Source organism: Dasypus novemcinctus, chromosome 27, assembly GCF_030445035.2.
Source record: "Dasypus novemcinctus isolate mDasNov1 chromosome 27, mDasNov1.1.hap2, whole genome shotgun sequence".
Classification (NCBI taxonomy): domain Eukaryota; kingdom Metazoa; phylum Chordata; class Mammalia; order Cingulata; family Dasypodidae; genus Dasypus; species Dasypus novemcinctus.
Genome location: NC_080699.1, coordinates 30,889,448 through 30,916,530, shown reverse-complemented (window position 1 = coordinate 30,916,530; position 27,083 = coordinate 30,889,448). Strand labels below are relative to the sequence as shown.

Below are 27,083 nucleotides of genomic sequence, written 5' to 3'. Positions count from 1 at the left end.
TGATGTGGTACATCTGCACAAAGCTGGCAAAGGTGGCACTGCGATAGGCTGGTCCATTGTCGGTTTTGAGATCCCAGGGAATTCCCATGAATAGAATGGCTTGCCGAAGCGCTTTGATGCAATGTTTGGCACTCTCTCCTGTGAGGGGCACGGCATAGCATAGGTGTGAGAAGGTATCAACTGCAACATGAAGATATTTAAGGCGCCCAAAAGCACTAACATGGGTGACGTCTAGCTGCCAGCGGGAGTTAGGCCGCAGGCCGCGGGGATTAGCTCCGCGGGGCTGCAAGGGTCCAAGGGGTAGCAAAGGTGCGCATGTTCGGCAGGAACGCACAAGATGTTTGCATGTTTCGATGGGGAGGTCTGGAAAGAGCCTCTGGATAGATCGCGCAGAGAAGTGGAATTGAGAGTGTAAAAGTTTGGCTTGGTTGACGAAGTCTCCTAGTCTTGTTTTGTCAATGGAATCTTCTCGAATGGCAGCTGGGTATACATGGTGGCCGGACGCTAAGGCGTCAGCAAGGGCATTTCCTTGAGTCAGTGGTCCTGGCAGGCCAGAGTGACTTCTGATATGAGCTTTGAACCAGGGTTGTTGCCTTTCTTCAAGCAGTCGCTGTACAAAGGCGAGTGCTTGGTCTATAGATGAGTCGCTGGGTAGAAAGGTAGCAAGTGGGAGGCTGCGACATACCTGTAAGGTGTACAAGCTGTCTGTAAAGATGTTGAGAGGCTGGTCTGGGTAAAGATTGAGGACTGCAGCGACAGCTAAGAGTTCACCCACTTGAACAGAAAGGTGATTGGCAAACATCAACTGTCATGGCTCAAGCTTTCCTGGCACATATATGACAGCAGTGAAGCCCCTTTTTGAGGCATCAGTGAAAGCAGTGATGGCAAAGGGGATTGGCTTTCTTGCGGGCAGCGGACGGAACGGGTTGAAAAATGCTAATTGAGATACACCTTGCAGCAGTGGATGATGAGGATAGTGGTTGTCGAAGGAGCCACGAAAGAACTCTATCAGGCTCTGCATTTGAGCATTATTCATGATAAGGGAAGTAACTTCTTTTGCATCAAAGGGCCAAACAATGGTGTGTGGCGGGACGCCGTACATTTGTATGGAGAGAAGTACTAAGTCAGTGGCTAATGTGATCCAAGCCCTTGTAAATGGGCAGATTTTTGGGAGTTTACTTTTTGACGTGTGTAGAAAGAGAAGAGGACCATCTTGCCATAGGAGACCCGTTGGGGTGACTGGTGTTGGCAAAACTAAGGCAAGGATTGGGAGATCGGGAGAGAATCGCTCTAGGCGGCATTGCTGGAGTGCAGCATTTACTTGTTGGATGGCTTCTTTGGCAGCTGGGGTGATGGTGATGGGGCGAACGACTGCAGCGGATGGACTGCACTTAGTCTGCAGGAGCTCGAAAAGGGGTTGCATTTGCGCTGTTGTGATGGGGAGTGCTGATCGAAGCCAATTGATTTGTCCGCAAAGCCGTTGGAGCTCAGTCAGCGTCATGTGATCAGAAACATGGATTTGCGGGCTGGTGGGCCGAATATATTGATGAAAATGAAAGCCTAAGAACTGGAAAGGTGGCTGGGGGTTGACCTTGTCAGGTTGCACTATTAATCCAAGACTTGAGAGGTTCGTCATAACTGCAGAAAGTAAATCATTGAGAAGTGTGTTAGAACTTGCTGCTAAAAGAAGGTCATCCATATAGTGGATGATGTATGTGTGCTCTGGATGGAACTTAGAGCGTAGCGGCTCAATGGCATGATTGACATAGAGCTGACATATAGTTGGACTGTTCTGCATGCCTTGTGGTAGTACTCGCCATTGGAATCGGAGTGCTGTTCCTTGATTGTTGGTACGCGGGACTGTAAACGCAAACCGTGGACAGTCTCGCGGGTGAAGAGGAATGGAGAAAAAGCAATCTTTGATGTCAATAGTGGCTGCATAAAAATGCTGGGGGACTGCAGTGGGATGCGGGCAACCAGGCTGAGGTGACCCCATTGGCTTAATATGCTTGTTAATTTCTCGAAGGTCGTGGAGGAGGCGAAACTTACTTGTGTTCCTTTTGTTGATGACAAAAACTGGCGAGTTATAGGGACTGGTAGACGGCTCAATATGCCCTGCCTGTAGTTGCTCTTCAACGAGGGCAGAGAGAGCTTGTAGTTTGTGAGTTGGCAAGGGCCACTGCTCGACCCAGATGGGCTCCTCTGTGTCCCATTCCAGAGGGATAGGGTCAGGTTTTGAAACAGGAGCAGTGGCCCCTATAAGGGGGGGGGGGCGGCGCAGCTAAGAAGGCTTCTGTGGTGATTCGAGCTTTTAGCTGGCTGAGTACGTCTCTTCCCCACAGGATGGTTTGGACTGAAGAGAGGACGAGTGGACGAATTTGACCTTCGTTACCCTCTCGGTCGCTCCAATGCAGAGGCTGAGATGTTTTCCAAGAAGTAGCAGCTCCTGTGGCGCCGATGACTTGAGGGCCAGTTTCGAGGGGCCAGTGATTAAAAGCGGCGATTTCGAAGGGAATACAAGAGATTTCGGCACCCGAGTCTAAGAGTCCGTCAAGCCATTGTCCCTCTATTTTAAGTTCTAGTGAAGGTTTTTGGTGACGTTTGATAGGCATGGTCCACATTAGGGTTTTGGAGCTTTGTGGAGGGCCTCTTGGGGGAGGGGCTGAGGCCTGCCCTGCTGGAAGTTTAAAGGCTGAGAAAAACGTTGCGCTGAGCGGCAGTCGCGGGCCCAGTGATACCCTTTACCACAGCGCGGGCATGGCGTGGGGGGGCCTCTTGGTCTGTGCAGTGCTACGGCAGGGCGGGGAGCTGCCGGTTGAGGGCATTCGCGAACAAAATGACTGGGCTGACCGCATCGAAAGCAGGCAGAAGTGGAGGCAGATGAGACAGCCATGGCGGAAGCGAAGGCAGCAGTAAGTGCTTTAGTCTGTGGGTCAATGTCTCGACAAGCTAGGACCCATTCGTGCATCAGCTTGTCGCGGATAGGAAGGATGACAGCTCGGAAGGGTGCGAGGCACCCATCGAGAATGAGTTCTTTTGCTAACGCAAACTGAGCATCTTCGTTAGTAATTTTACGTTGGCATGCTTCGATAACGCGGGCGACAAATGCCGGAAAGGTTTCTTGCGAGTCTTGAAGCATTTGCACGAACTTGGTGGATTGTTTGGTGGAAATTAAAGAGAATGACCGCTGAACGAGAACTTTCACTCGGAGCCAAAACCCTGGGTCTATGTTCACATAGGAACAAGGGTCAGCATAGTTGTTAACCCCTGTGTAGGCATCAGCTGGATCTTGGACACCCGCTCGAACATTTTCCACTACTTGTTGATCAACGGCTACTTGATAGTGAGCGCGCCATTCAAGGAACTGGCCTGGCTGAAGGATGGAACGAGCTAGAGAAATCCAATCATAGGGAAGAACAAGCTGAACCCCCAACTCTTCTATTAGTTGTTGAACATATGGGCTATCAATGCCGTCTTCTTTAATGGCTTTACGAAGAGTTTTAACTTCTTCTGCTGTGAAGGGAAGCCAAGTTTGAGGGCATTGCTGCATGGGCAGCGGGTTGAGCGGGTATAGCTGGGGGGCGGGAGAATGTGCTTCGCTAGAAGCAGGTGGGGGGCTGTTGCCATACGGTGGTGGCGAGGGACGAACGGTAGCGGGAAACAGATGAGAGAATGATGGCTTAGCAGCGTCAAGGCGGCAACAAACTGGCGGTGGGATATTTTTGGGCGCTGGACAAGATGGCGGAGCGGCTACATCACTTCCGGGCGCCTGCCAAGATGGCGGTGTAGTTACGTCATTTCTGGGCGCCGGCCAAGATGGCGGCGAAGTCACGTCATTTCCGGGCGCCGGCCAAGATGGCGGCTGCATTATTTCCGGGGCAGGGCCGGAAGATGACGGGACAGGGAGGGGCGGGTAAAGGTGAGAGGAAGCGCCTTTGTTCCCGCCAGCGGGCTCGGATATAGGTGAAGAAGAAGCCGGAAGTGCGCCATTTTGGGCAGAGGTGGAAGAAGAGGGAGAAAGTCCGCTATTTTGAGGAGCTACTGAAGCGGCTTCTGCGGGTCGTGGGGAGCGCGGGCGGGGAGGTTCGCGCTCGAGAGTGGCGGCGAGCTGGTCAGACAGAGAATTTGTGTCGCCAGGATCATCGGGCTCATAGTCATTGGGTTGCTTAACCGATTTGTCTCGGATGGCTTCTGACGGCGCACCAAGGAGACAGGCGCATATGGCTACTAGAGCAGGCAGCAGGCCGGGCGGAAAAGACCGCTTTTCATGCTCTATGGTGGAGGTGACTCGATCTATGAGTCGAGAGTATGTGTCTGGGCTCCAGAGCTGGCAGGTGGCGAGCCACGGATTAAAAGGGAGTAGCAGGTCCTAGTATTTTTGGAGCTGTTTCAGGGAAACGCGGACTCCATTGGTATCAAGCAGGGCGGCTAAAAGCCGAACCTGAGGGGTATGGTGTGAGGAGAGAGAGGCGCCCACAGTGGGAGAAGAAAAGACGGCGATGGGGTCCCTACCTGGAGAGCTGAAATGGTCGCCTGTAGACAGCAGCAGCAGCAGCAGAGAGGGGCCGGAGGGCGGTGGAAGGAAAGGATCCCGGACGAGCCCCCAGCTGTGGGTTTGCTATTTTGAGCTTGCTACTTTGAGTTAGCAACCCACGAGGACCGGGCGGGCTTCCACGGCTTGGCGGTGAGCCCCTAGGCCAGCGCGTAGGCCTAGGTTCTCCAGGTGTGGGGGACGCGCGGTAAAAACCACGGAGACAGCCTGTGAGAGTGAGCTAGTCCACTTTATTGCGGAAATACACTTGATTATATAAGGTCGGGTCAAGGGAGGGGTAGGAACGGGGGCGGATTAACTACGGGGCGGTAGTGGATAGGCGGAGCTGTGCAGGCAGCTATGAGGTAGGCGGTGAAGGATAGCAACAGCTGGAAAAGGGAGATAACAAAGGCTAGGAGGAGGGGTGAAGGGAGGCAGCAACAATTGTATACATACGTACTTATTTATTTTTTAAAAGATACTTAGATTACATAAATGTTACATAAAAAATAAGGGAATTCCCATAAGCCCTGCTCCCTACCCCTCCTACACATCCCCCCATTAACAACATCCTTCATTAGTGTGGTACACTTGTTAAATTGATGAAAACACATTTTGTAGCATTGCCTGTAAGTATGGATTATAGTTTATATTGACCATTGCTTTTAAATAGTATTTGCGGGAAACGGACTTGGCCCAGTGGTTAGGGCATCCGTCTACCACATGGGAGGTCCGTGGTTCAAACCTCAGGCCTCCTTGACCCGTGTGGAGCTGGCCCATGCGCAGTGCTGATGCGCGCAAGGAGTGCTGTGCCATGCGGGGATGCCCCCGCGTAGGGGAGCCCCACGCGCAAGGAGTGCACCCCATAAGGAGAGCCGCCCAGCGCGAAAGAAAGTGCAGCCTGCCCAGGAATGGCGCCTCCCACACTTCCCGTGCCGCTGACGACAACAGAAGCAGACAAAGAAACAAGACGCAGCAAACAGACACAGAGAACAGACAACGGGGGGGGGGGGGTGGGGTGGGGACAACGGGGGGGGGGAATTAAATAAATAAATAAATCTTCAAAAAAAAATAAAGAAATAGTATTTGCAAAAAAAAAAAAAGAACTTTTTTGACTGTAGCAATGGAAGAAATTGTATCATTGTTGTGGTTGTCGAGACAGGGGTGACCAGAGTTGCTGAGGGCAGGAAGAGGAAAGAAGAAATATGATGTGGGGGCATTTTCTGGAATTGGAGTTGTCCTGAATGATACATCAGGGAGAAATGTAGGATTTTATATATCCTGCCATAACCCACTGAATGGCCTGGGGGAGAGTGTAAACTACAATGTAAACTATAATCCTTGCAGTGTAGCAACATTCCAAAATGTATTCACCAAATGCAGTGAATGTGCCACAATGATGAAAGAGGTTGTTGATGTGGGAGGAATGGGGGGTGGGATGGGGTATGGGGTATATAGGAACCTCTTATATTTTTAATGTAACATTTTTTAATCTATGTATCTTTAAAAAAAAGAATTCAAAATAATTTTTAAAAAGTTACTTCGATTACATAAATGTTACATAAAAAATATAGGGAATTCCCATATACGCCACTCCCTACCCCTGCCACACTTCCCCACATTAACAGCATCCTCATTAGTGTGGTATGGTACATTTGTTACAATTGATGAACACATTTTGGAGCATTGTCTCTAAGCATACATTATAGTTTATATTAACAATTGCTTTTAAATACCATTTTCAAAAAAAGAACCAAGGGTGCTTGAAGAAATGGCTCAATCAAGGACAAGGAGAGTCTGGACTATCTTGTAGTAACAGAGGGTAAAGAAGTACAAAGCAATTAGAAGACATTCCAAAAGGATATATGAGCAAGACTGAAGGAGTTCCAAATGGTGAAAGGTGAAATGTAAAATAATCGGAGCAATTAAGAAATAATGATGGCAAGTGATTACAATATATATTTCAAAATAATTACCCATGAATTCATATATGTATTTTAAAAATGAATGAATGGATACATAATAACTAGACAGATATAGAGATGATAGGTGATAGGTAGAAAGAGAGTAAGAGGGAGAGGGAGTGAGAGTGGCAGAGAGATAAATAGAAAGAGAGACAGAGAGATGCCAGATAGATAAGGAAGAAGGGAAAGACTTCATTACAGTAGAAGTTCAGTTAATATATGCTGAATGAATGATGAAATATAACATCACAATTTGAAAAACCTCTAAGTAATCATTGTTTCAGGCATGAATCATCAATGGATACTAAAATTAATTTGCAAAATTGATGAGAAGCATTATATCTGTCTAGCCTCAAAATATATTGCCACAAGATAATTTTAATTGCAAAAGTAAAACTAACTTTACAGTGAAGAAATCTGACCATATGACCTTAACCAATTGATAAATTTAGTCTTATCAGGAATAATATGTGTTACGTACTAAGAAGGGCACAACATCATCTCATTCATATTCTTGTCAAAAATGCGTAAACTGAAATTATGAGGAAACTTCATACAAATCCGAACTGAGGGACATTTCACAAAGAGGTTAGTTTGTTTTCTTTTAAAGAGGGAATGTCATGCAAAACAAAGAAGACTGAAAAATTGTCCCATATTGGAGAAGACAAAAAAAAAACAACAAAAAACCGTAACAACTAAATGCAATATATGATCACAGACTGTCTTATGTATTAAGAAAGACATAGTTGAAACTATTTGTGATAGTTGACTATGGTATGATTATTAAGCAAGATTAATATTTTTGTTTTGATAATGGTACTGTGTTTAGATAAGGAAGCTGAGAAAGAGTACAGTGCTATTCTGTGCACTATTCTGCAATATTTTTTTGGAAATAAAATGCTTAAAATAAAATGAAATATACATAAACTTTGTAAATGGTATTATTTTGGTGACATAATATAGAGTAAAAATCATTAAACTCCCAAATTACCTGTGTTTTAATTATTGTTGAGGACATTTTTAGTAAAAATTATTTGCAGTAATAAACACAATTTATTATTGTTATTTAAACAATATAATCCAATTCAACAACTATTTCTGGTTCCCCTAGAATGATGGATTTTCTAAATATATATAGCAGGATAAGGACTGGAGAAATAAGGAAATGTAACTTCTACACTAAAATACTTATTGACTTATTAAGGAACAGTTAGAATTCAAAAATGTTTCTAGTAACATAGTTTGTTTCCATTAATATGCAGCTATTTTTTTCATGATAACCCCTTAATAAGAAAAGCAATAGCTAACCTTTTCATCTAACTTAATGTGTTGTATTTTTCTTTAAGTGCCAAATAAGGAAATACAAAATAAGAACTATATTGCAAAATGATTGATGAAATTTTGGTTGGTAATGAATACAATTTTTATTATCGAAACTATCCTCTGTCCTTATTATAACCTGAGATACGTATTATTTATTCTGAGATATCTGTTAATGCTGTTTTTGTAATAAAATGTGGAGTATTAAGTCTCTTCTTCAAATTGTATGCCCTGGGATGTTAGAGGCTCTCAGAAATGGGTGACATGTGGTATATTTTATGCAGATGATATCAGTATATATTTGTGCTAGTTATCTCCAAACTATACTATCCTACAAACCTCTTTGTTTCCATCAAACTGTTGTCATAAAATATGGCAAAATCATTGAGAGAAATTCATGCACCCTCTTTGAACAAAGCACAGTCCATTTCAGAATAGAAATGCACTCTCATATTTCATGTCCATTGGAATAAAATAATAAAATAAATAGATGCAAAATACACTAAAAAGAGGAATAGACTTGAATTCAAATCCTTAGAGTTTATCGCAGCCTTTATTATGGAGAACCTGTGTGCCTTTAAATAAATCTTTAACCTCTCTGGGTTTCCCTTTCCTATCCAAGCAATAAATATATAATGACAAGGTATTATCGAGTTTTGGGTGGAAATAAAAAAAAAAAAAACTCTCTGAAAAGAAACATAGTGCATTAAATTACATCTGTAAATGGGGTTCTTTTAAATATTCTTTATGGAAACTTCTTTCTTAGCTAATCATTGTTCTTTAAAGGAAACCTTCTTCTGCTCAGAGGAGGGCAGAAAGAAAGGCATGTGGACATATTATCTGATTCTTGCATTTGATGGCATATTACAACTGGCAGATAAGGATTCTCTCCCTTCAATGATGAAATTGTATTCAATCGTTGTTAGAACCAGTCATGATATTCAAGAGAAAAAAAAGGAAACTTCTAACACAATTAAAAAACATATATTAAATTCCTAAATTAAAATGATGTTCTCAAACAGAAATAATGGTGAGAAAAAGAAGAAACTGTTGAAATGGTGAAGAAAAGAAGACCTACTCTAACATTCATGATAGAAGGATAAAATTTCCTACATGATAGTAAGAAAGAAAGAGGATAGGGAAGTGGACTTGGCCCAATAGATAGGGCATCTGCCTACTACATGGGAGGTCCGTGGTTCAAACCCTGGGACTCCTTGACCCGTGTGGAGCTGGCCCACGTGCAGTGCTGATGAGCGCAAGGAGTGCCCTACCACTCAGGGGTGTCCCCCGTGTAGGGGAGCCCCACACGCAAGGAGTGCACCCCGTAAGGAGAGCCGCCCAGTGTGAAAGAAAGTGCAGCCTGCCCAAGAATGGTGCCGCACATACGGAGAGCTGACACAACAAGATGACGCAACAAAAAGAAACACAGAGTCCCAGTGTCGCTGATAAGGATAGAAGAGGTCACAGAAGAACACACAGCGAATGGACACAGAGAGCAGACAACTGTGTGTGTGGGCAGTGGGGGGGGGGGGAGGATAAAAACTTCCAAAAAAAAAAAAATAATGTGATTAAACATACTGAGTCCTCTTGTCTTAAAAATACCTGCACAGGAGATCCTATTTATAATCAATTAGGATTTTTCTCATGACAAATTTAACTTCTTTATTCCCAAACTATAGATTAAGTGTTTCATCATGGGAACCACATTGGTGTAAAAGACAGAAGAGTTTTTTCCTTCATTCATAGACTCTGCAGAAGATGGTTGGAGATACATTAATGAACATAATCCAAAAAAAAGAGAAAAACAGAAATTACGTGGGAACTGCAGGTACTGAAGGCTTTGGACCTGCCTTCAGTGGAATTGATATGGAGGATGCTGTAGAGAATGAAACCATATGAGAAAAGATGGTAAGACTGGGCAGGATGAGGTTGATGCCCGACACAATGAACACCATCTCATTGATGTAGGTGCTTGTGCAGGAGAGCTGGAGTATAGGGAAAATGTTATAGAAATAATACTTGATTATGCTGGCATCACCTGTCTCAACAGGCATCCTGTGTAGGCCATGGCACTGGAAAATGCCATCAAATATGAACCAAAAATAAGGGTGGACCACACTTTAGGGGACATGGCAATATTATATGAGTGGATTATAGATGGCCACATAGCAATCATAGGCCATTCCAATCCTGCTAAACCTTTGGATCCCCTCATCTACAGTAAACCAGGGTAAATCTGACATTTTGACCCCAAGCATTGCAGGTCATCCTTTGATCCATGTTTCAGCCAGCCACCTAAACAACCTGTTAGAGCTCTTTCTATTCCCTCGAGCTATAACATTAAATACAGAATCTCAGCTTAATGGGCCCATGTCAATAAATTCTGCCTGATCCAATTTTATATTCCTTCCATCATTATCCCATACAATTAATATCCATTCCCACACATATTCCCCTGATTTCTGTCTATATAAATTGGAAAACTCACACAGTTCTTTTAGAGTAATGCATAATTTCTCATGGGTCATACTCTGTACTTCACGTTTGGGGGCTTGCCATTTTAGTCTAATTATAGGACTGGAAGAGAAGAGGGGTGGTGGGATTAGGTAAGGAAAATAATTAGAATTGTCTTACAAGCCAGTTACATCAAGGCATTCCCTTGCATTTTCATCTGATGAGATAGGACTAAATTCTTCAGTGGAGGTTGGATGACAGACTCCTCTGGGCAGGGTGGAGGTTGCCTGATGATTTCTTCAGGGCATGGAAGAGGTTGAGACCCTTGGGGCAGGCTGGAGATTGGGCAGTGCAGGCTTGAGTTTGGATGATACCCTTCTAAGCACAGGGAGGAAATCTGAACTCCTTGGGACAGGCTGGATTTTGGGTGATACGAACTTGACATTGGGTGCTCTCCTCAGCGCATACCATTACAGGTTTATCTGGGAAAGTCTCAGCAGAATTTAGGGCATCATTGTCCCCACTGCTATTATCATCAACCCATATGTCTCCATTCCAGTCTTCAGGGTTCCACTCCTTTCTAATCAATGCCCTCACTTTAACAGCAGACACCCTGCAAAGTTGAGATTTTAGTTTCCATTGTAACTCTGCTACTCATGCAATGAGATCCTGAGTCTGGTTTTCAGACATCTCAAGTATGTGGCTGCACAAAATAAGATTTTCTTTCAAAGCAAACATAAGATACTTTCATGCCATTATGTCACTTAAGTTGTAAAAGTGAAGCCTTCAGCTCATCCTTTTCTTTTATAACTATATCCAGCATATTTAGGACAAGCCAGCCAACATCATTGTACCTTTGAACTCCACAATCTCTGTTAAGGTGTTAAAAACTCTCTCACCCAGATCTAATCCTTGCCTCTAATAAGCATGGAAGTAGTAATATCCAGTGGTATATTTTGCATATCTCTATTGCCATTTCACACCATGGACTGTCATTGATTCCTTGGTTATTGGAAACAGAATCATTAGTGAATTTGAATCTAATCAGAGACCCAATTGCACAAATCCCAGGACCTCAGAAATAACATTTTTAAGATTCTGTTTCTCTAGAACCACTCCTTGTACCAAGCTGTAGTATTCAGGATCCTCTAGGGAAACAGAACCAACAGGAGGTATTTGTAAATAGTATGCGATTTTATAAAATTGTCTCATGCAACCATGGGGATGAAATATCCATATTCCTTAGGGTAGGCTGCCAAACAGGGGCTCCAATTGAAAATCCTTGATGAGTTCCTTAGGGGATGATGGTTGTCAGAAGTAGAAATGGGAGTTCTCTATATATGCTGAAATCAATTCCCTTTATAAGGCCTTTAACTGATTGGATGAGGTGTCACTCATTGCAGACAGCAATTTCCTTAGTTGATTTAGATATAATCAGCCATCTATGCAATCAACTCACTGATAATTAAATCCATGAAGTGCTCTTGTTTTACAATTAACGCTTGTAACCCAATCTATTCCTCTGAATGTAACACCCTTTGAGTGCATTAAATTCAGGTGAGGGGCTTTCAATTAAATTGCCTGATAAGATTAATTTAGGGATTTTGAAGATGCCAGTGTTCATGACTCAGGTTGTGTCCCCACCTCCTTGCTCGATCTGATATAAATGGACCCTCACAGAGACAGATACAAGAAGAGAGAGCTCTGTCATTTTTGATCCTGCCATGTGACAAAAATGAGAAGGCTCAAACAGCTGAGGTCCCATGGAGAGATGAGCCATTTTGCCTGATAGTTTATAGCTGAAATTGGGAAGACAGCAGTACAACTGAGACTGATACAGAAGGCCTGAAAAGAAACAAGCCCTATGCCAGAAGTGAGAGGACTACAGGATCACTTAAGCATAAAGCCTCAAGAGGTTGGGCCCATGGAGCTCAAAATGAAAAGGAAATCCAGAGGGGAAAGAGAGACCAGGCAGAGATTGCCTGCCATCTTGCTTCAACATGTGGCAGCTGGGTTTGCTGAGAAAGCACCTCTTATGATGTCTTGAGTTCGATTTTCCATATCCATGGGACTCTAAGCTTTTACCCTAAATAAATATCCTTTATAAAAGCCAACAGATTTCTGGTACTTTATATCAGCACCCCTTTGGCTGACTACAGACTACTAGAGAAGCTTTATTAATAACAGACAAACCTGGACACAATCCAATTGATCAATGGTTAAACTATCAAATGAATACTACTCAGCAATAAAAAGGAATGAACTATTAATCCACCTAGAAACTAGAATATGTCTCAAGGGGATTGTAGAGTTGAATAAAGCCAGTCTCAAAAGATTAAATACTGTATAATTTTATTTATACAACATTCTTAAATCTCAAAGTTGTAGAGTTGAATAGTTCAGTGCTTATTACAGGTTACAGTTGTGTGTGTGTGTGTGGGGGGGGGGGGGGGGGGACGGTGAGACGTGCCGAAGGGTAGATCTGCATCTACAAAGAGGTGAAACAAAGAATTTGCTTTGTGGTAATGGCTCAGCTCTGTATCTTGATAATGGCTGTAGTTATACAAATTCATACATGTTGATAAAACTGCATAATACTACACACACACACATACACAAATGAGAGCATGTACATTATTTGTTGTTGTACAGTAGTCAGGTAGAATATTACATTTGTGGTATGCTGAAGACAAATACACTCGAGCTCACTGTCCTACTGTTTTGCATTATCCTGTGAATCTATAGGTATATCAAAATAAAATAATAATATAAATATTTCAAAATTAGAAATTAAGGAAAAAGTAATGTTAACATACCAATGGTATTCATGAATTGATGGCAGCATTTCCTTCTGCAAGAAGGTACGTGAATATATATCTATAATACTGCTTATTTTTTAAAAAAGAATTTAGGGGCTGGATTGTCAAGGAAAATACAGTACAGTCTCTTCCTTGGAGGAATTACAGTCTCTTACAAACACCAAAGCAGAATATCTAATAGAGTATAGGCAGGGAGAGCATCATGGAGAATTTCATAAGGACTTAAGTATACTGATAAAAATGCACAGGCAAAGAGAATAGGATTAAATAAAAACACAAAAGAAAGCATTAAGGGAGATAAAATAATTGTACAAAGTATATAAAGCCTTAAGAGATATAAAATATTGACAAAATCCTTTTCACAATTTTTTTTCAAAATGCCTATAAGAGTTAATAAAAATATCCATATTATTATAACTTTTATTTCAAGCGTGGTCATGATTGTTGACTCAAAAGTTTTTATAATATCTACTTTGTCTAATAATTCCACTATGTGTATCAGCTGTGTTGGCATCTGTTGTTCTTTTCCAGCACACGTTGAAATTTCCCCAGTTATTTGTATATTAAGAAATTTTTATCATGTTATGATATTTCAGATAGCATGTTATGAGGTTCTGACTTTTCAGTTCAGTAGGACTTCAAATTCTGATGTTCTTTCCTGATCTTCCTGCTGCTATTTACTTTTCAGTTTTCAAGTAACTGCCTGTAATGATGCACTGGTGAGGTGATTCCCAATGACTTACACCCTTGTGTCTGCATTCTTTTTTTGTTTTTTATGTCTTCAAAAAAGTTTTAGGCCACAGTAGTCACATACAGAATACCTGGGACTCCCATACACCCAACATCAAACCCTTTTCTCCCTTTCCCAGCAATGATCTTTTTACATGTGGCTGTTACATTTGCTGCAACTGATGTACAGATATGAAATATAGCTACCAACCATAGTTCCATTATGGTATATGATATTGGTTTACATTTTAGACTGTACACTTTTATAAAATTTTGGTTACATTATGGCTTATATTATGGTTTGCATTTTAGACTATACACTTTTATAAATTTTTGGTTAAGTAACATGGCCTGTATCCATCATTGCAGGATCATGTAGAACAACTCCATTGCCCCCAGTTACCCCCTCTCCCAACTCTTCTATTCCTCTCACCCCGTCCCCTCAGGGCCCACAGTGATGACCAAGCTTCACTGCTTGAAGGACAAGATTGCTAGGCACTTGGAACAATACTGAGAGCTTAAAACACTAGTCTGTCCTCCCTAATACCCTCCCATCTGTTTCAGAACATCAGGCCTCCCCAGGATGGGGGTATAACACCTTCCCGCTCATTATATGGGTCTTTACCCACTGATGTAACACACTATGACATGATGATCACTCACACATCCTAGAAGTCTGCCCCATGTGCATCAAGGAAGTGAATCACACCTTGTATTAATAATGCCTTTATATGTTTGTGTGACTTGCTTCTAACGATTCACTTCTTGCTTCAGGGAAGTGAATCACACCCTTGTATTAATGCCTTTATGAGGTTTTGTGTGATTTACTTCTAAATTGCTTCAGAAAATGGTTGTGGGATGTCATTCCCATGATTATGTTAACTTTTTAAGACTCCCTTATTGCAGACTGGTATTAGAAGCTCTCTGCTGGCCTTGACAAAGTAAGCTGCCATGTTGTAAAGTTCCTATAGAAAGGGCCATGTAGCAAGGAACTGTGAGTGTCCTGTAGGAGCCTAGTGCCCTACAACTGCATGGGATAAAATTCTTCCAATGATATGAGTTAGATTGGGAGTAGCCCCTTCTCTAGTTGAATTTTCAGATGTGAATGCAGTCTGGCTGACAATCTTTGTGAAACTCTGATCAGAGGATCCATTTAAGCCAAGCTTGTACATGTGACCCATGAAAACTGTAGAATAATACATGTGTCTTGTGTTAAGCCCCTAAATTTGAATAGTTTGTTATGCAGCAATAAAATTAATACACTGCCTATGCAGTATGACCTGGTTGTATAGTTGCATTCTATGGGAGAAAAATGTTTGTTTACACCTTTTTATAGAGAGCCAGAAACTCAAAACACACTTCAAGCAAAATATATTAAATTCATTTTAATTAAAATTGGAACTATAAAAGATATGTATACTGATGCTACAATTGGTTTAGTATACTTGAAGTTCTAGTAAATGCTAAGACAATAAAAAACAAATGCCTAAAACAATAAAAAATAACCATTTATATATATGGAAATAAAATCTAAAAGTATTTTGTTTTTCACTGATGAAAATACATACTAAAAATTTCAAGTAGCTGTAAGAAGTAACATCAGAATTAATAAAAGAATATAGCATAATGTCTGGAAATAAAAGAAAGATGGAAAAATTAATGGTTTTATTTGACAATAACAATAAACACCTGTAAATGGAAATGGGAAATATGTTCCACTTGTATTAGTGGCAAGAACTATGACACTATCAAGAATATGTTTTAAAAGGTATAAATCTTTTATAATAAAAACTATTAGGAAATGTGTGTTCTTTTGTTTTATGCCTTTTCATGACACTGAGAATGTTACTGAAATTTTAAGCTAATTGTTTTTAAAAAGAATGGTTCAAGGGCTGAATAATGAAGTGAATATGTGAGAGGACAAAATTAGTTATTTGGAAATTCTGTCATGCAACTCCCCAACAACATACCTCAGAAAAAACATAAATTAGAATCTTCTGAAAGAAAATGAAGAGTCAGAAATGCAATCAGGAGATATCTTCTTAATAAAAATTCCAGAAAGAGTAAAGGAGGAATATGGAGGGAAAACAATAAACAAGCAAACGAAATGATAGAGGGAACTTCCTTGACTCAGAACTTGAATCCTAAGTTCGGAAGAGGCCATCAAAAGCAGGTACAATCAAACAAATATTTGCATGCCTAGTTATAAATTCCAAGGTAAGGAGAACATCTTCTAAGCCTCCAGAGAGAAATTGTTTGCTATCTGCAAAGGAATGAGAACTAAACCAACCTGAAACTTCTTGTCAGCACACTATGTTCTATTAGTCAGTATGGCAATGGACATAAGGATTCCATATCCAGCCCAATTATTATTTACACGTGAAAATGAAATCATAGTCTTTTCAAATTTTAAAGACCAAAAAACTATGCATATCGTAAAAGTGTTACTCAAGGATTCAAGGATATAATTCAGAAAAATAATGCATCAAAAGTGCATTATTTGCTTTTAAATACAAGAAAAAAGTACAAGTATTGATTAATAAAAATAAAAAGTATAATCTCTGGTCACATTTTCTGAATGTAACACAATGTAATATTAAATTAGTTAGAAGGTATACAGAGAAGGCGAATTTCAGAACAATTATTCGGATCGATAGGAAAACAAAATAAAAATTAAAACAAAAATTTATGGAGAAAAGAATGCCAAAGAAAACATTTTTATATTAATGCATATTTAAGAAATTCTGAGAAAGAGCCATTGCCTTATTTTAAAAGACTGAAAATAAATTAAGCATTCAATTTTAGAAGTGAGAATATGAAGAGGATAAAACAAAAGAAAGATGGTCACTAAATAAAGTTAAAATCCTACAAACTGGTGAATTAGAAATTCAGTCTTTAAAAATAATAAAAACAAAATCAAGGCAGGAAGTACTGGAAAAAATATAAGTAAATAGCTTTAGCCATCAGAAAAGCAATATAATCATAAATATATTCAAGAATAAAAATATGAGATAATACTACAAATAAATTGAGTTGAAATGAATAATTTAAATAGAAATATAAATTTCCAAAAAATGGCAAAAAATGGGGAACCCCTGAAATAACTTATAACTATATAAAAGGAGAACTCTAAACAGTATTTCATCCCCCCAGAAAAGGCACAAAGTGAATTGTTTATTGGTGACTTCAAGTGAACCTTCAGGGAACAAATAATTCCTGCATTATTTAAATTCTTCCCAAGCATGAGCAAAATGTAGAAAAGTCTCAGTCAATACTCTGCCAGTATCATAACCCTGATTATAAAACTAGGCAAAGGTAACAAAGTGATGATAGACCAAATAGTCATCAATTTTGTTTACGAATATAGATAAAAAGTTCTAAATAAAATAGTTTATTTTAAATTATTTTTAAACATAAGTTATTCCATGAATACAAAGCCCTTTCTTTTTTGAAAAAATACTATCAAGTCAATTTATTACTTTAATAGATACCAAAAATGCATTTAATAAAAAATTAACTCCTGTTCTTGATGGAACACCCTTAATCTTATAAGGAAAGGGTAATAAAAGTTTAGAGCAAACACTCCAGTTAATATAAATAAGACACTTAATATCAAATTATTAAGGCATTCCTATTAAATTCAGAAGAAGGTAGAAGGCCCATTAATTGTGGTTGTTTATGGCTATTATTTAATATAGTTCTTATGGTCTTAGCAGATGTGATATGGCACAAATACAAAGACCTTTATATGGTGTAATAGAGCACAGTGCCTATTTCTTATACTATTAAATAGTAAGGTTGGAATGAGAAGATATTGGCATGAAATTGGTTTTTTCAGTTTTACTAAACACATTTTTGTAACTAGGTCAAAGACACATTGAAATAATTTTCAGGATATACTGGATCCTGTGTTAGGAACATTGTTCAAAAAGAAATCTTTTAAAAGAGTTTAAAGGTACAGTTTCTCTTTTTATTTAAAACAGATATAAACAGGTAAATTGACAGTGATTGAATTCCATCTACATTCTCTGTTTATGAGAGAAATCAGGTAAACAAAAGTAGAACTAAAATGATTAAAAATTACTTGGGCTGTTCAGTAAAGACCAGTTCATCAGAAAAATACCTCCTTATTTTTCTAATCAATGTTGTTTGTGGAAAACTGCCAGGTTATTTGATATGAAATAAAATATCTAAATTTCTATGCAAGAATGAAGATTAGTATATGAAAGTGATGATTAGAGCCTTGAATTATACAGGATTAACACTAATATATGTAGAAAGTAAGCCAAATGACAAATTCTTGTTTACAATATCAATGATGTTGGAAACTGAGAAAAAAACATTAGTTTTGCCTGATTCATCTAGGAGTCCGTGTTGCCTCAAGTATTTTGAGATTAAATGGGAAAAACTTCTGCACAGATTTTTTTATCAAAAATAAATTACTGTTAAACCAGAGCATGTGCTTAATGAGTACCTAACATTATCACGAGAAAGAAGACCCCCGTCTCCAAGAAAATAAAGACCCTAAAGGTGAGTTTGAAACCATTCTGTCTAGGAGTCCTAAGGCCACCGTGTGCAAGGGTAGACTATAAGCCTATGACAACTGACAGAACATTTAGCTCTATTTTGGGAGGGGCCACCTGGAGCTTCTTATAAACTATGGGGAGAATCCTGTAAAACTGAATCAATCCAGTCAGGAATATTTAAGAAGGAGATGAATTTTCCTGTCTCGATTATCATTTCTACTACTAGGAAGTTGACTGAACATTCCAGGAGAAAGAGATTTTAACTGACTTTAGTTATAACTCAAAGAAAGAGTTACTATGCTGTATGGGTTGGAGCACAAACAGAGATGAGTGAGAAAACTCACCAAACTACTGCACATCTTTTTTAGATAATCCTACAATCAGTTCAAAAAAGAGGACTCATTCCTCTTCTTGGAAAAAAGTTTTCTCATTCCAAGATGTGAGATAGAAATTTTGGTTCTGAACATTGGAAATTCCAATATTATGGAAGTCCTATTATTTGAAAGCAAGTACAACTTCGTTATTTTATTTTTACTTCTCAGGAGAATTTTAAGTTTGAGAGTCTCCTGTGACTCTTATATTCCTAAGAGAATATACTGTATTCATGCACCTTCTTGGAGTTCAAGTGCTATAAACAATGAATCAAAGTGCTCCCTTGAGTAGAAAAGGCTATGCGGGATCTGGGGATGGAAGAGGAGCTTTTTTATTGCTTACTTAAGGTAGAACCACAAAGCCATTCTACCTTAGGTCTTTGAGATGATCAGCCCAACCCCATGGAAGAAGAAAGAAAGGCCCTTCTCAAAGGCACATGGTGAATTAGTGACTCAGCTGGGGCAGGAATCCAACTTTAGAAATGGCAAGAAGGGACTTTATTTATTCTTTATTTCCACTAGATATCATTTGAGCTTCTGATGTTAGGTGCCAATAATAACACACTGTAATTCAAATCAGCAAGATACAGGACAGGTAATGTTTGCCATGAAGCTGAGTATGTGAATTTATCCAACATTAATAAGAGAAAAAAAAATGTATATTAAGTAGGAGTCACAGCTGTGCTACTGCTGGCAACATTCGTGTAAGTATACAAATTCTGTGCATACTTTCATAAAGTGTTCACTGTGAATTAGCATTATTTAGGAAAATCACAAATTGAAATACTAGTAAAACTTTTCTTGGCCAGAGTATATATGGCTATTATGCAACCCAATACAACTGAAATAGGAGGAAAAGGGTTTTCTGTTCTCTACGGGGTGTGCAGTGGATGGCAATAGGAAAGTTCCATCTTCTGTGTTTTATATTATATTGTTTCCCTAGATGTACCCACATTACATCCAAAGCCCTTCCTAGAATTATATATATATATATATATATATATATATATATATATATATATATATAATGGAGTATTGACTCATTTCAATCAAGAACTCCAGGATTAAGTTGAATTAATTTAAATTGTTAATTAAATTAATAAATGCTTCACTTGGAGCATAATGAGCTCTGTACTTCCTTTTGAGGCTAGGCATCCTGACTCTAAGATGTGCTTTCCCTTACCATTTTCTCCTTAGGGGAGGTAGTCTGTGTTCCATGAGGAACAAGAACCCAGTGCACAAAAAAGTCCAACACTATCCCTCAAATGACTTTCTTATGTTTTAATAAATCCTTATGTCACCAGTACCTAACTCCTTGTGTTACCAGTACCTAGGGAACCTGCACACTAAGAGGTTGTCCCAGTTCATTCCATAATTGCTGAGATCCTGTTTGTTCCATATACTGAAAAAATCTCCGAGGGTACAAACATTTTTTGCAGCTTTGCACTATTCAGATGTTTTCCAATTATGTTAAAGTTCTTATTGCATTTATTCTTTTATTCTGTGTACCCAATAATATTCTTTGACTAAAAATAACACAAACCTGACATGAAATATATAATTCATAGGTTTATTATTGGCAACCATTAAAAAGTTTTAGTTCAATTATCAGTTTTGAAATATTTTTCCTATCAGAACTTTAAAACAAGGGTAAATCATGGAAACATAGCTTTCTTACTTTCTGTGTTTCTTTTTCCTAGTTTCATACTCTGTTTCCTGAAGGAAATGGCCAGACAAAATTATTCCACGGTGACTGAGTTTATCCTCAAGGGATTGACAGATCAACCAGAACTTCAGTTGCCCCTCTTCCTCCTTTTCCTAGGGATCTATGTGGTTACTGTAGTGGCAAACCTCAGTTTGGTCCTCATAATCATTTTCAGTTACAAACTCCATGCTCCTATGTACTTTTTCCTCTGCAATTTATCATTCCTAGATTTATTTTATTCTTCAATTGTTACCCCCAAAATGCTGGGAAATTTTGTATTGGAGCAAAATGTTATTTCCTATCCTGAATGCATGACACAGCTTTTTTTCTATTGTTATTTTGCTATTGGTGAGTGCTATATGCTGACGGCTATGGCATATGATAGATATGTAGCTATCTGTAGACCACTGCTTTACCATGGCACAATGTCCCAAAAGGTCTGCTGCATATTGGTGATTGGGGTCTATAGCATAGCAACTTTTGGAAGTGTGGCTCACACTATGTCCATGATTAGGCTTTCCTTCTGTGCAGATAATGTCATTCAACATTACTTCTGTGATGTTCTTCCTCTTCTAAAACTCTCCTGCTCCAATACCTACATTAATGAGCTCATGTTAATACTTGTAGGTGGAACTAATGCATTTGCAACAGTTCTGGTCATCATCATCTCTTATGTCTTCATACTCATCAACATCCTTCGAGTACCCTCAGCTGAAGGCAGGTCCAAAGCCTTTAGTACCTGTGGTTCTCATCTCACAGCTGTTGGGGTCTTTTATGGATCCATCACATTCATGTATTTTAAACCATCATCCAGCAGCAACATGGCACAGGAGAAGGTGGCCTCTGTGTTCTACACCACAGTAATCCCCATGCTGAACCCCTTGATCTACAGCTTGAGGAATAAGGATATAAAGCATGAGCTGAGAAAAGTCATTGGAATGAGGTATGGACCTCCCCAGGGGAGTGGTCAGGACCATTAAAGAAGATGTCGATAGTTTCCATCTTTCTTTTTCTTGGAACTAAACTAATTTTATGTTTCTTAAAATTAACAAACCATTTCCCTTCTCTTCACCATAGTTACCAAATATTACTGCTTTTATTGAAACATGTGCACACATACATACAGAAATGACACATAGAGAAACACTTATCTATTCCCTGAGCAAACTCTTCCATGAGATTTTGATTCAGAAGGTTCTTAATGAAGCCCAGATGTGTTCAGTTTTACAAGTTCTTCCCAAGTGAATCTGCAAGGTCTTATCTTGCTCCTATATTATAAAAAACTGTTATAGATTGTTTTCCTTTAGTTGGGGTAAATTGCATCTTCCCTTTTTGCTGCTGTTAACTAGCTAAGTGAAACTCAGGGTAAGTGCTATTAGACTAGGGTATGGCAGAAAATAATCTTAATCCTTGATCACGGGGTAAATCCAAGAATAATTGTATATTTGGTTCCTAAGTGTATTCTTGAATTCTGTTTCTTTTACTCCTGCCACATATCTTTCTCATGGAAAATAACATTCCCAAATTAATGATCCCTCATGAAAATGAAAGAAGAAATTAGTAACAATGTATGGTATGCCAGTGAAACTGCTTTTTGAAAGGAAGAATCACCATTCTAGACAAACTCATGTAATTATTGATTCTGCCTTACAAAAATTCAACTTCTTAAGTGACAGATTTCCCTTGGAAATCTCAGGACACTGAGACTTTGTACATGTTCCTAGGAGATGTATCTAGTTCTCTTCTGCACACCACTTCTATTTTTCCACTTCCAGACTTTATGTCCTTTTTTTCTCAAACACACCATTTAGAGATGGATAGACCCTAAGTCCTTTTCCCTGTCCTGCCCTGCCCAACTCTGGCTTAATCATTAACCACCTTCTACCTATTGTCTATGTGCTTTCTCTGTGGATAGAAAAGATGGAGTTAGCCTCTACCACAAACTGTCCTATTTACTTTCCTCTTGCTGAAATTCCATTGCCATTTTGCCAGCCTAAGAAAGGAGAGTAAATTTCAAGCAGGGCCAGCATGATTTTCTTCTCTGTCCCATCAAATCCTGTGAATGCTGCTCAGGAAAGTCTAACTAACCTAACTGTGCTTACCAGGAAGGCTATTCTGCTGTCTAGACTAGTGCAACCACAGACATGTGTCTACCACAAAAGGCCTGGTCTTCTTTCAGAATCCTGTTTCTTTTATCTCCATTATGTGGAAGAAAGGTAATAATTATCTCAGGCAGAATAAAAGTGACAAAGATCTGTGACGTACATTGTAATCACAATCTCTAATGAAGTGTTGAGATGGGATTGAAGTTTCTCCAATTCCATTCATTTTTACTTCCCTCCTATGGAATTCCAGGTTCTCAGTGTCCTGATACTTTCAGGTGTAGGCCAAACAAATATGTGTTAATATTAGACTTGATCAAGGATAATCTTAGCTAACTAGACAAATAATTTGTACAAAAAGTTATATTATTCTAATACCTCTAATATGTAAAGATAACAACCAAAGAGGACCATCAACTAAACTTAAAAGATTGCAAGTTATAATCCTATATTAAAAGGAAGTTTTAAGTACTTAATAGCAGAGTTATGGGACAGTTGTTACTTTCCATTGTGAGTTGCCACAACACGGATGAGATGAAAAAAATCTATAATGTATTTTAAAACGTATTTTATATAAGAATATATTTATGTCAGTGTAAAGTAGATTGCAAACATGTCTGTATTACTTGGTCTATACAAATCAACTATATATATATATATAATACACACAAGCAATACATAAGCATCCATACATTTCCATGTTTTAAAAAAAATTTAGTTTCTTATAAAAGAATCCTATGCCAGGAAGAATAAGTGAAAAAGATTCAAACCTTGAAAATAATGCATGCCATTGAAGACCAGATTTCCCTTACAAACACTATATGGAAAATATGACCTTGAGGAAATGGCCTCCATGTTTATAGACTAAGTTCTTGCAGGAGTGATTTAGAGGGTTTGCCCTTATGTACACCTCAGCAGAGTCCCAGAGACAGATAAAGTAGATACAACCTCAGGTATTGGTTCTTCTGAGGGCTACAGAGACCCACAGGTTCTATGGTCATGGCAGATGGAGTCCAGTGCCATGTCAGTTGGCCCTACTTTGGAGTTTGTGTTTCTATGTGATGGAACTGGACTCAGAGGTGATCTTTGTTCACAAGCCTCTCCTGTTACTTTTACCGGTTCTGTAGTTGGTGCTGGGGTTTAGTGCACACCCAGGGGACCTGAATCTCTGGACTGTCCATGTGATAAACAGGCCCTGAGCCTCAACAGACTTGCAATTCTTACACTCTGGTTTGTTGGACTTACCCCACTCAACTAACATGGAGGTGAAGATCAACCACACCACCAGGAAGCCAAGAGTGCCTACAACTGAAAGCAGGAGAATTGCATCCAGCATCCATGTGGAATCTAAGCCCCCTCTTGATATAGATGGGAGTGGACACAACCATTCCAGGGTCCACAGGATGGAGGAATAGAGTATGCATTAGAGAGGACTTACTGATATTCTATTCATGAACTATTGTGATTAGTAATCGAAGAAAATGTGGCAATGGTGTGGAGAAAGTGGCCATGGTGGCTGCTGGGATTAGGGAGTGGGAAGAAGTGATGTGATGTAGGAACATTTTCGGGACTTGGAGTTGTCCTGGGTGGTGCTGCAGGGACAGTTACCAGACATTGTATGTCCTCCCATGGCCCACTGGATGGACTGTGGGAAAGTGTGGGCTATGATGTGGACCATTGACCATGAGGTGCAGCGGTGCTCAGAGATGTATTCACCAAGTGCAATGAACGTCTCATGATGATGGAGGAGATTGTTGTTATGGGGGGAGGAATAGAGCGAGAGGGGTGGGGAGTATATGGGGTCCTCATATTTTTTTAATGTAACATTAAAAAATAAGTAAAGAAAAAGATAAAGAACATTTAATGATCATACTGAAAATTATCATTCATTCATGGTATTCATTTCTAGCTGTTCCTCTCTAAGCCTCCTTCATCAAAAAGGGAACTTCATTTCCAGAGTCACATTATTTCCTGTGGTGAGACTTACAAAGTAACATCCCTGTCCAGGGATCTCACCCAACTCAGTATTTCCTATAAAAATTAGAGGGACTATCTGAAAACTGAGTTTGAAAGGAGGAGCTAATCAAGCTCAACTTCTGTGCTTCCTCTCCCTTTCCTTTCTTCCACCTCTTCCCTTCCTTTCCTTTTCTTCCCTCCCTCCCTTCTCCCTCCCTCCCTCCCTTCCTTCCTTTCTTCTCCCTCCTCCCTTCCCATTTCTTTCTTTCCTTTTTTCTTTCTTTCTTTCCTTCTCTTCATTTCCTTCCTCCCTTACTCCTCCCTGTGCCCCACCCTCCCTTCTCCTTCCCTTTCTTCTCTCTTCCTTTCTCTCTGTCCTTCCCTCTCTCCCTCCTTCCCCCATATTTTAAAAATGTATTTACTGGTGTATAATTGGCACACAACAAACTGAAATTGTACAATATGATGACTGTTGACCATTGTATACCCCCATGAAATTGTTACAACAATCAATATAGTGAATATATACATCACCCCTGAATGTTTTTTCATGCTCCCTGGTAGGGCCCTCCCTGCAGCCTTCCATGTTCCCCAACTCTCAGGCAACCACTAATCTGTTTTCTGTCACTATAGATTAGTTTCTATTTTTGAGAATTTTATACAAATTAAATCATACATTAAGTACTCTTTGTATGGACTTATTTCATTCAGCATAATTATTTTGAGATTCACCCATGTTTTTGTGTTTATCAATACTTCATTTATTTTTATTGTCGAAGTAATATTCCACCACATGGATATACCATAATATGTTTATCAATTTACCTGGTGATAGATGTTGGTGTTATTTCCGGGTTTGGAATATAATCAATAAAGATGTTATGAGAGTTTGTGTGCAAGTCTTTGAAAAAGGACTAATATATTACACATGTACTTTTTTATATTATTAATGAAATTGATTGATTTTCAAATGTTGCACCAGTCTTGAATTCCTGGAATAAATCCCACTTTGAAATGCTTTATTATCTTTTCAGCGTATTGTTGGATTTTATCTTATTTAGAATTTTGCATCTATTCAAGAGGGATATTAATTTGTACCTTTTGTTTTGGTAGGTTTTGATTTGGTATTAGAACAATATTGGCTTCATAGAATGACCTAGGTATTATTCCCTCTTCTTCAAAGTTTTGGAAATGTTTTAGTAAAGTCAATATTTTATCTTCCTTAAATGTTTGGTAGAATTTACCATAAATTTAATTCAGTGGGTAGGCCTGGAGTTTACATTGTAGGGTAATTTTCTAATTCCATTTCCTTCAAATAGTATAGAATAGAATATTAGTAGGAAATGGTTTCATAAACTTTACACCCAAAGTATGAGCAATAAAATAAAAAATAGATAAACGGGACCTTCTTAAAATTAAAAATATTTGCACCTCAAAGGAGTTTGTCAAGAAAATGAAATGGCAGCCTACTCAATGGGAAAAAATATTTGGGAACCACCTATCTGAAAAGGGCCTAATATTCAGGATAGATAAAGAAATCTTAGATCTTGAAAATAAAAAGACAAACTACTCATTAAAAAAATGTGCAAGAGATTTAAATAGACACTTTTCCAAAGAGGAAATACAAATGGTTAAAAAGTACATGAAAAGATGCTCAACAGCACTAACTATTAGGAGAATGCAAATTAAAGAAAAATGATATATCATCTTACACCTATTGTATTATTAATAGCTGCTATTAAAAAGAAACAACTACAAGTGCTGGAGAAGATGTGGAAGAACTGGAACCCGCATCCACTGCTGGTGGGAATGTAGAATGGTGCAGCCACCTGGAGGAAGGTTTGGCAGTTCCTCAGGAGCAGAGTATAGAATTACCGTATGATCTGGTAATACCACTAGTAGGAATATACTCAGAAGAATTCAAAGCAGAGACATGAACACATATATGTAAACAAATGTTCATCACACCATTACTCACAATTGCCAAAAGTTGGAAGCAACCCAAGTATCCATTAATGAATGAATAAACAAAATGTGGTATATAAATATGATGGAATATTTCTCAGCTGTAAGGAAGAACTTCATACTGACACATGCAACAGCAAGGATGACTCTTGAAGGCCCTATGTTGAGTGACATAAGCCAGTCACCAAAGGGCAAATATTGCATAACCTCACTGATATGAATTAAGGATACTCAGCAGATTCACAGAAGTATAGTCTGGTAGATAGGTTACTAGGAAATAGAAGAGAGTAGAGAGTGGTGAGCCAATGCTCAATCTTGGTAGAATCTATGATAAGGTGGGTGGAGGAGGTTTGACTGTGGATTTGGGTGATGGTGATATAGTGATGTGAATACGGTTGAAGATGTTGGAGAGTGAGTGTGAGCAGGATTGTGGGGGTGGATTGGGTTATCCATAGAGCTGAGGGGGGGAGGCTAGAAGAAGGATCATGTGAACTCTGGGGAGGTAAAGGATTGTGGTTGAGAATACAATTATGGGCTTGTTCTTTTTGGCAGATATGAAGGGGGGGTGGGGTCACTGGTGCAAGATATCAGTGGTGGGGGCATGTGTGGGAAAGGGTGTACTGGGGCTTGCTTCTATGGAA

At 39.3% G+C, this 27,083-nt stretch overlaps 1 protein-coding gene across 1 annotated transcript; it reads left to right on the top strand.

The window, feature by feature from the left end:
- Positions 1-20,439: 20,439 nt before the first annotated feature.
- On the top strand, positions 20,440-21,399 carry LOC101446670 (olfactory receptor 8D1-like). The gene has a single exon (XM_004459584.1). It carries the CDS (start codon positions 20,440-20,442, stop codon positions 21,397-21,399), a length of 960 nt encoding a protein of 319 aa, XP_004459641.1.
- Positions 21,400-27,083: the final 5,684 nt, after the last annotated feature.

Bases quoted from the DNA above. Each gene is read 5' to 3' on its own strand.
- LOC101446670 (XM_004459584.1), top strand. From the start codon at position 20,440: ATGGCCAGACAAAATTATTCCACGGTGACTGAGTTTATCCTCAAGGGA.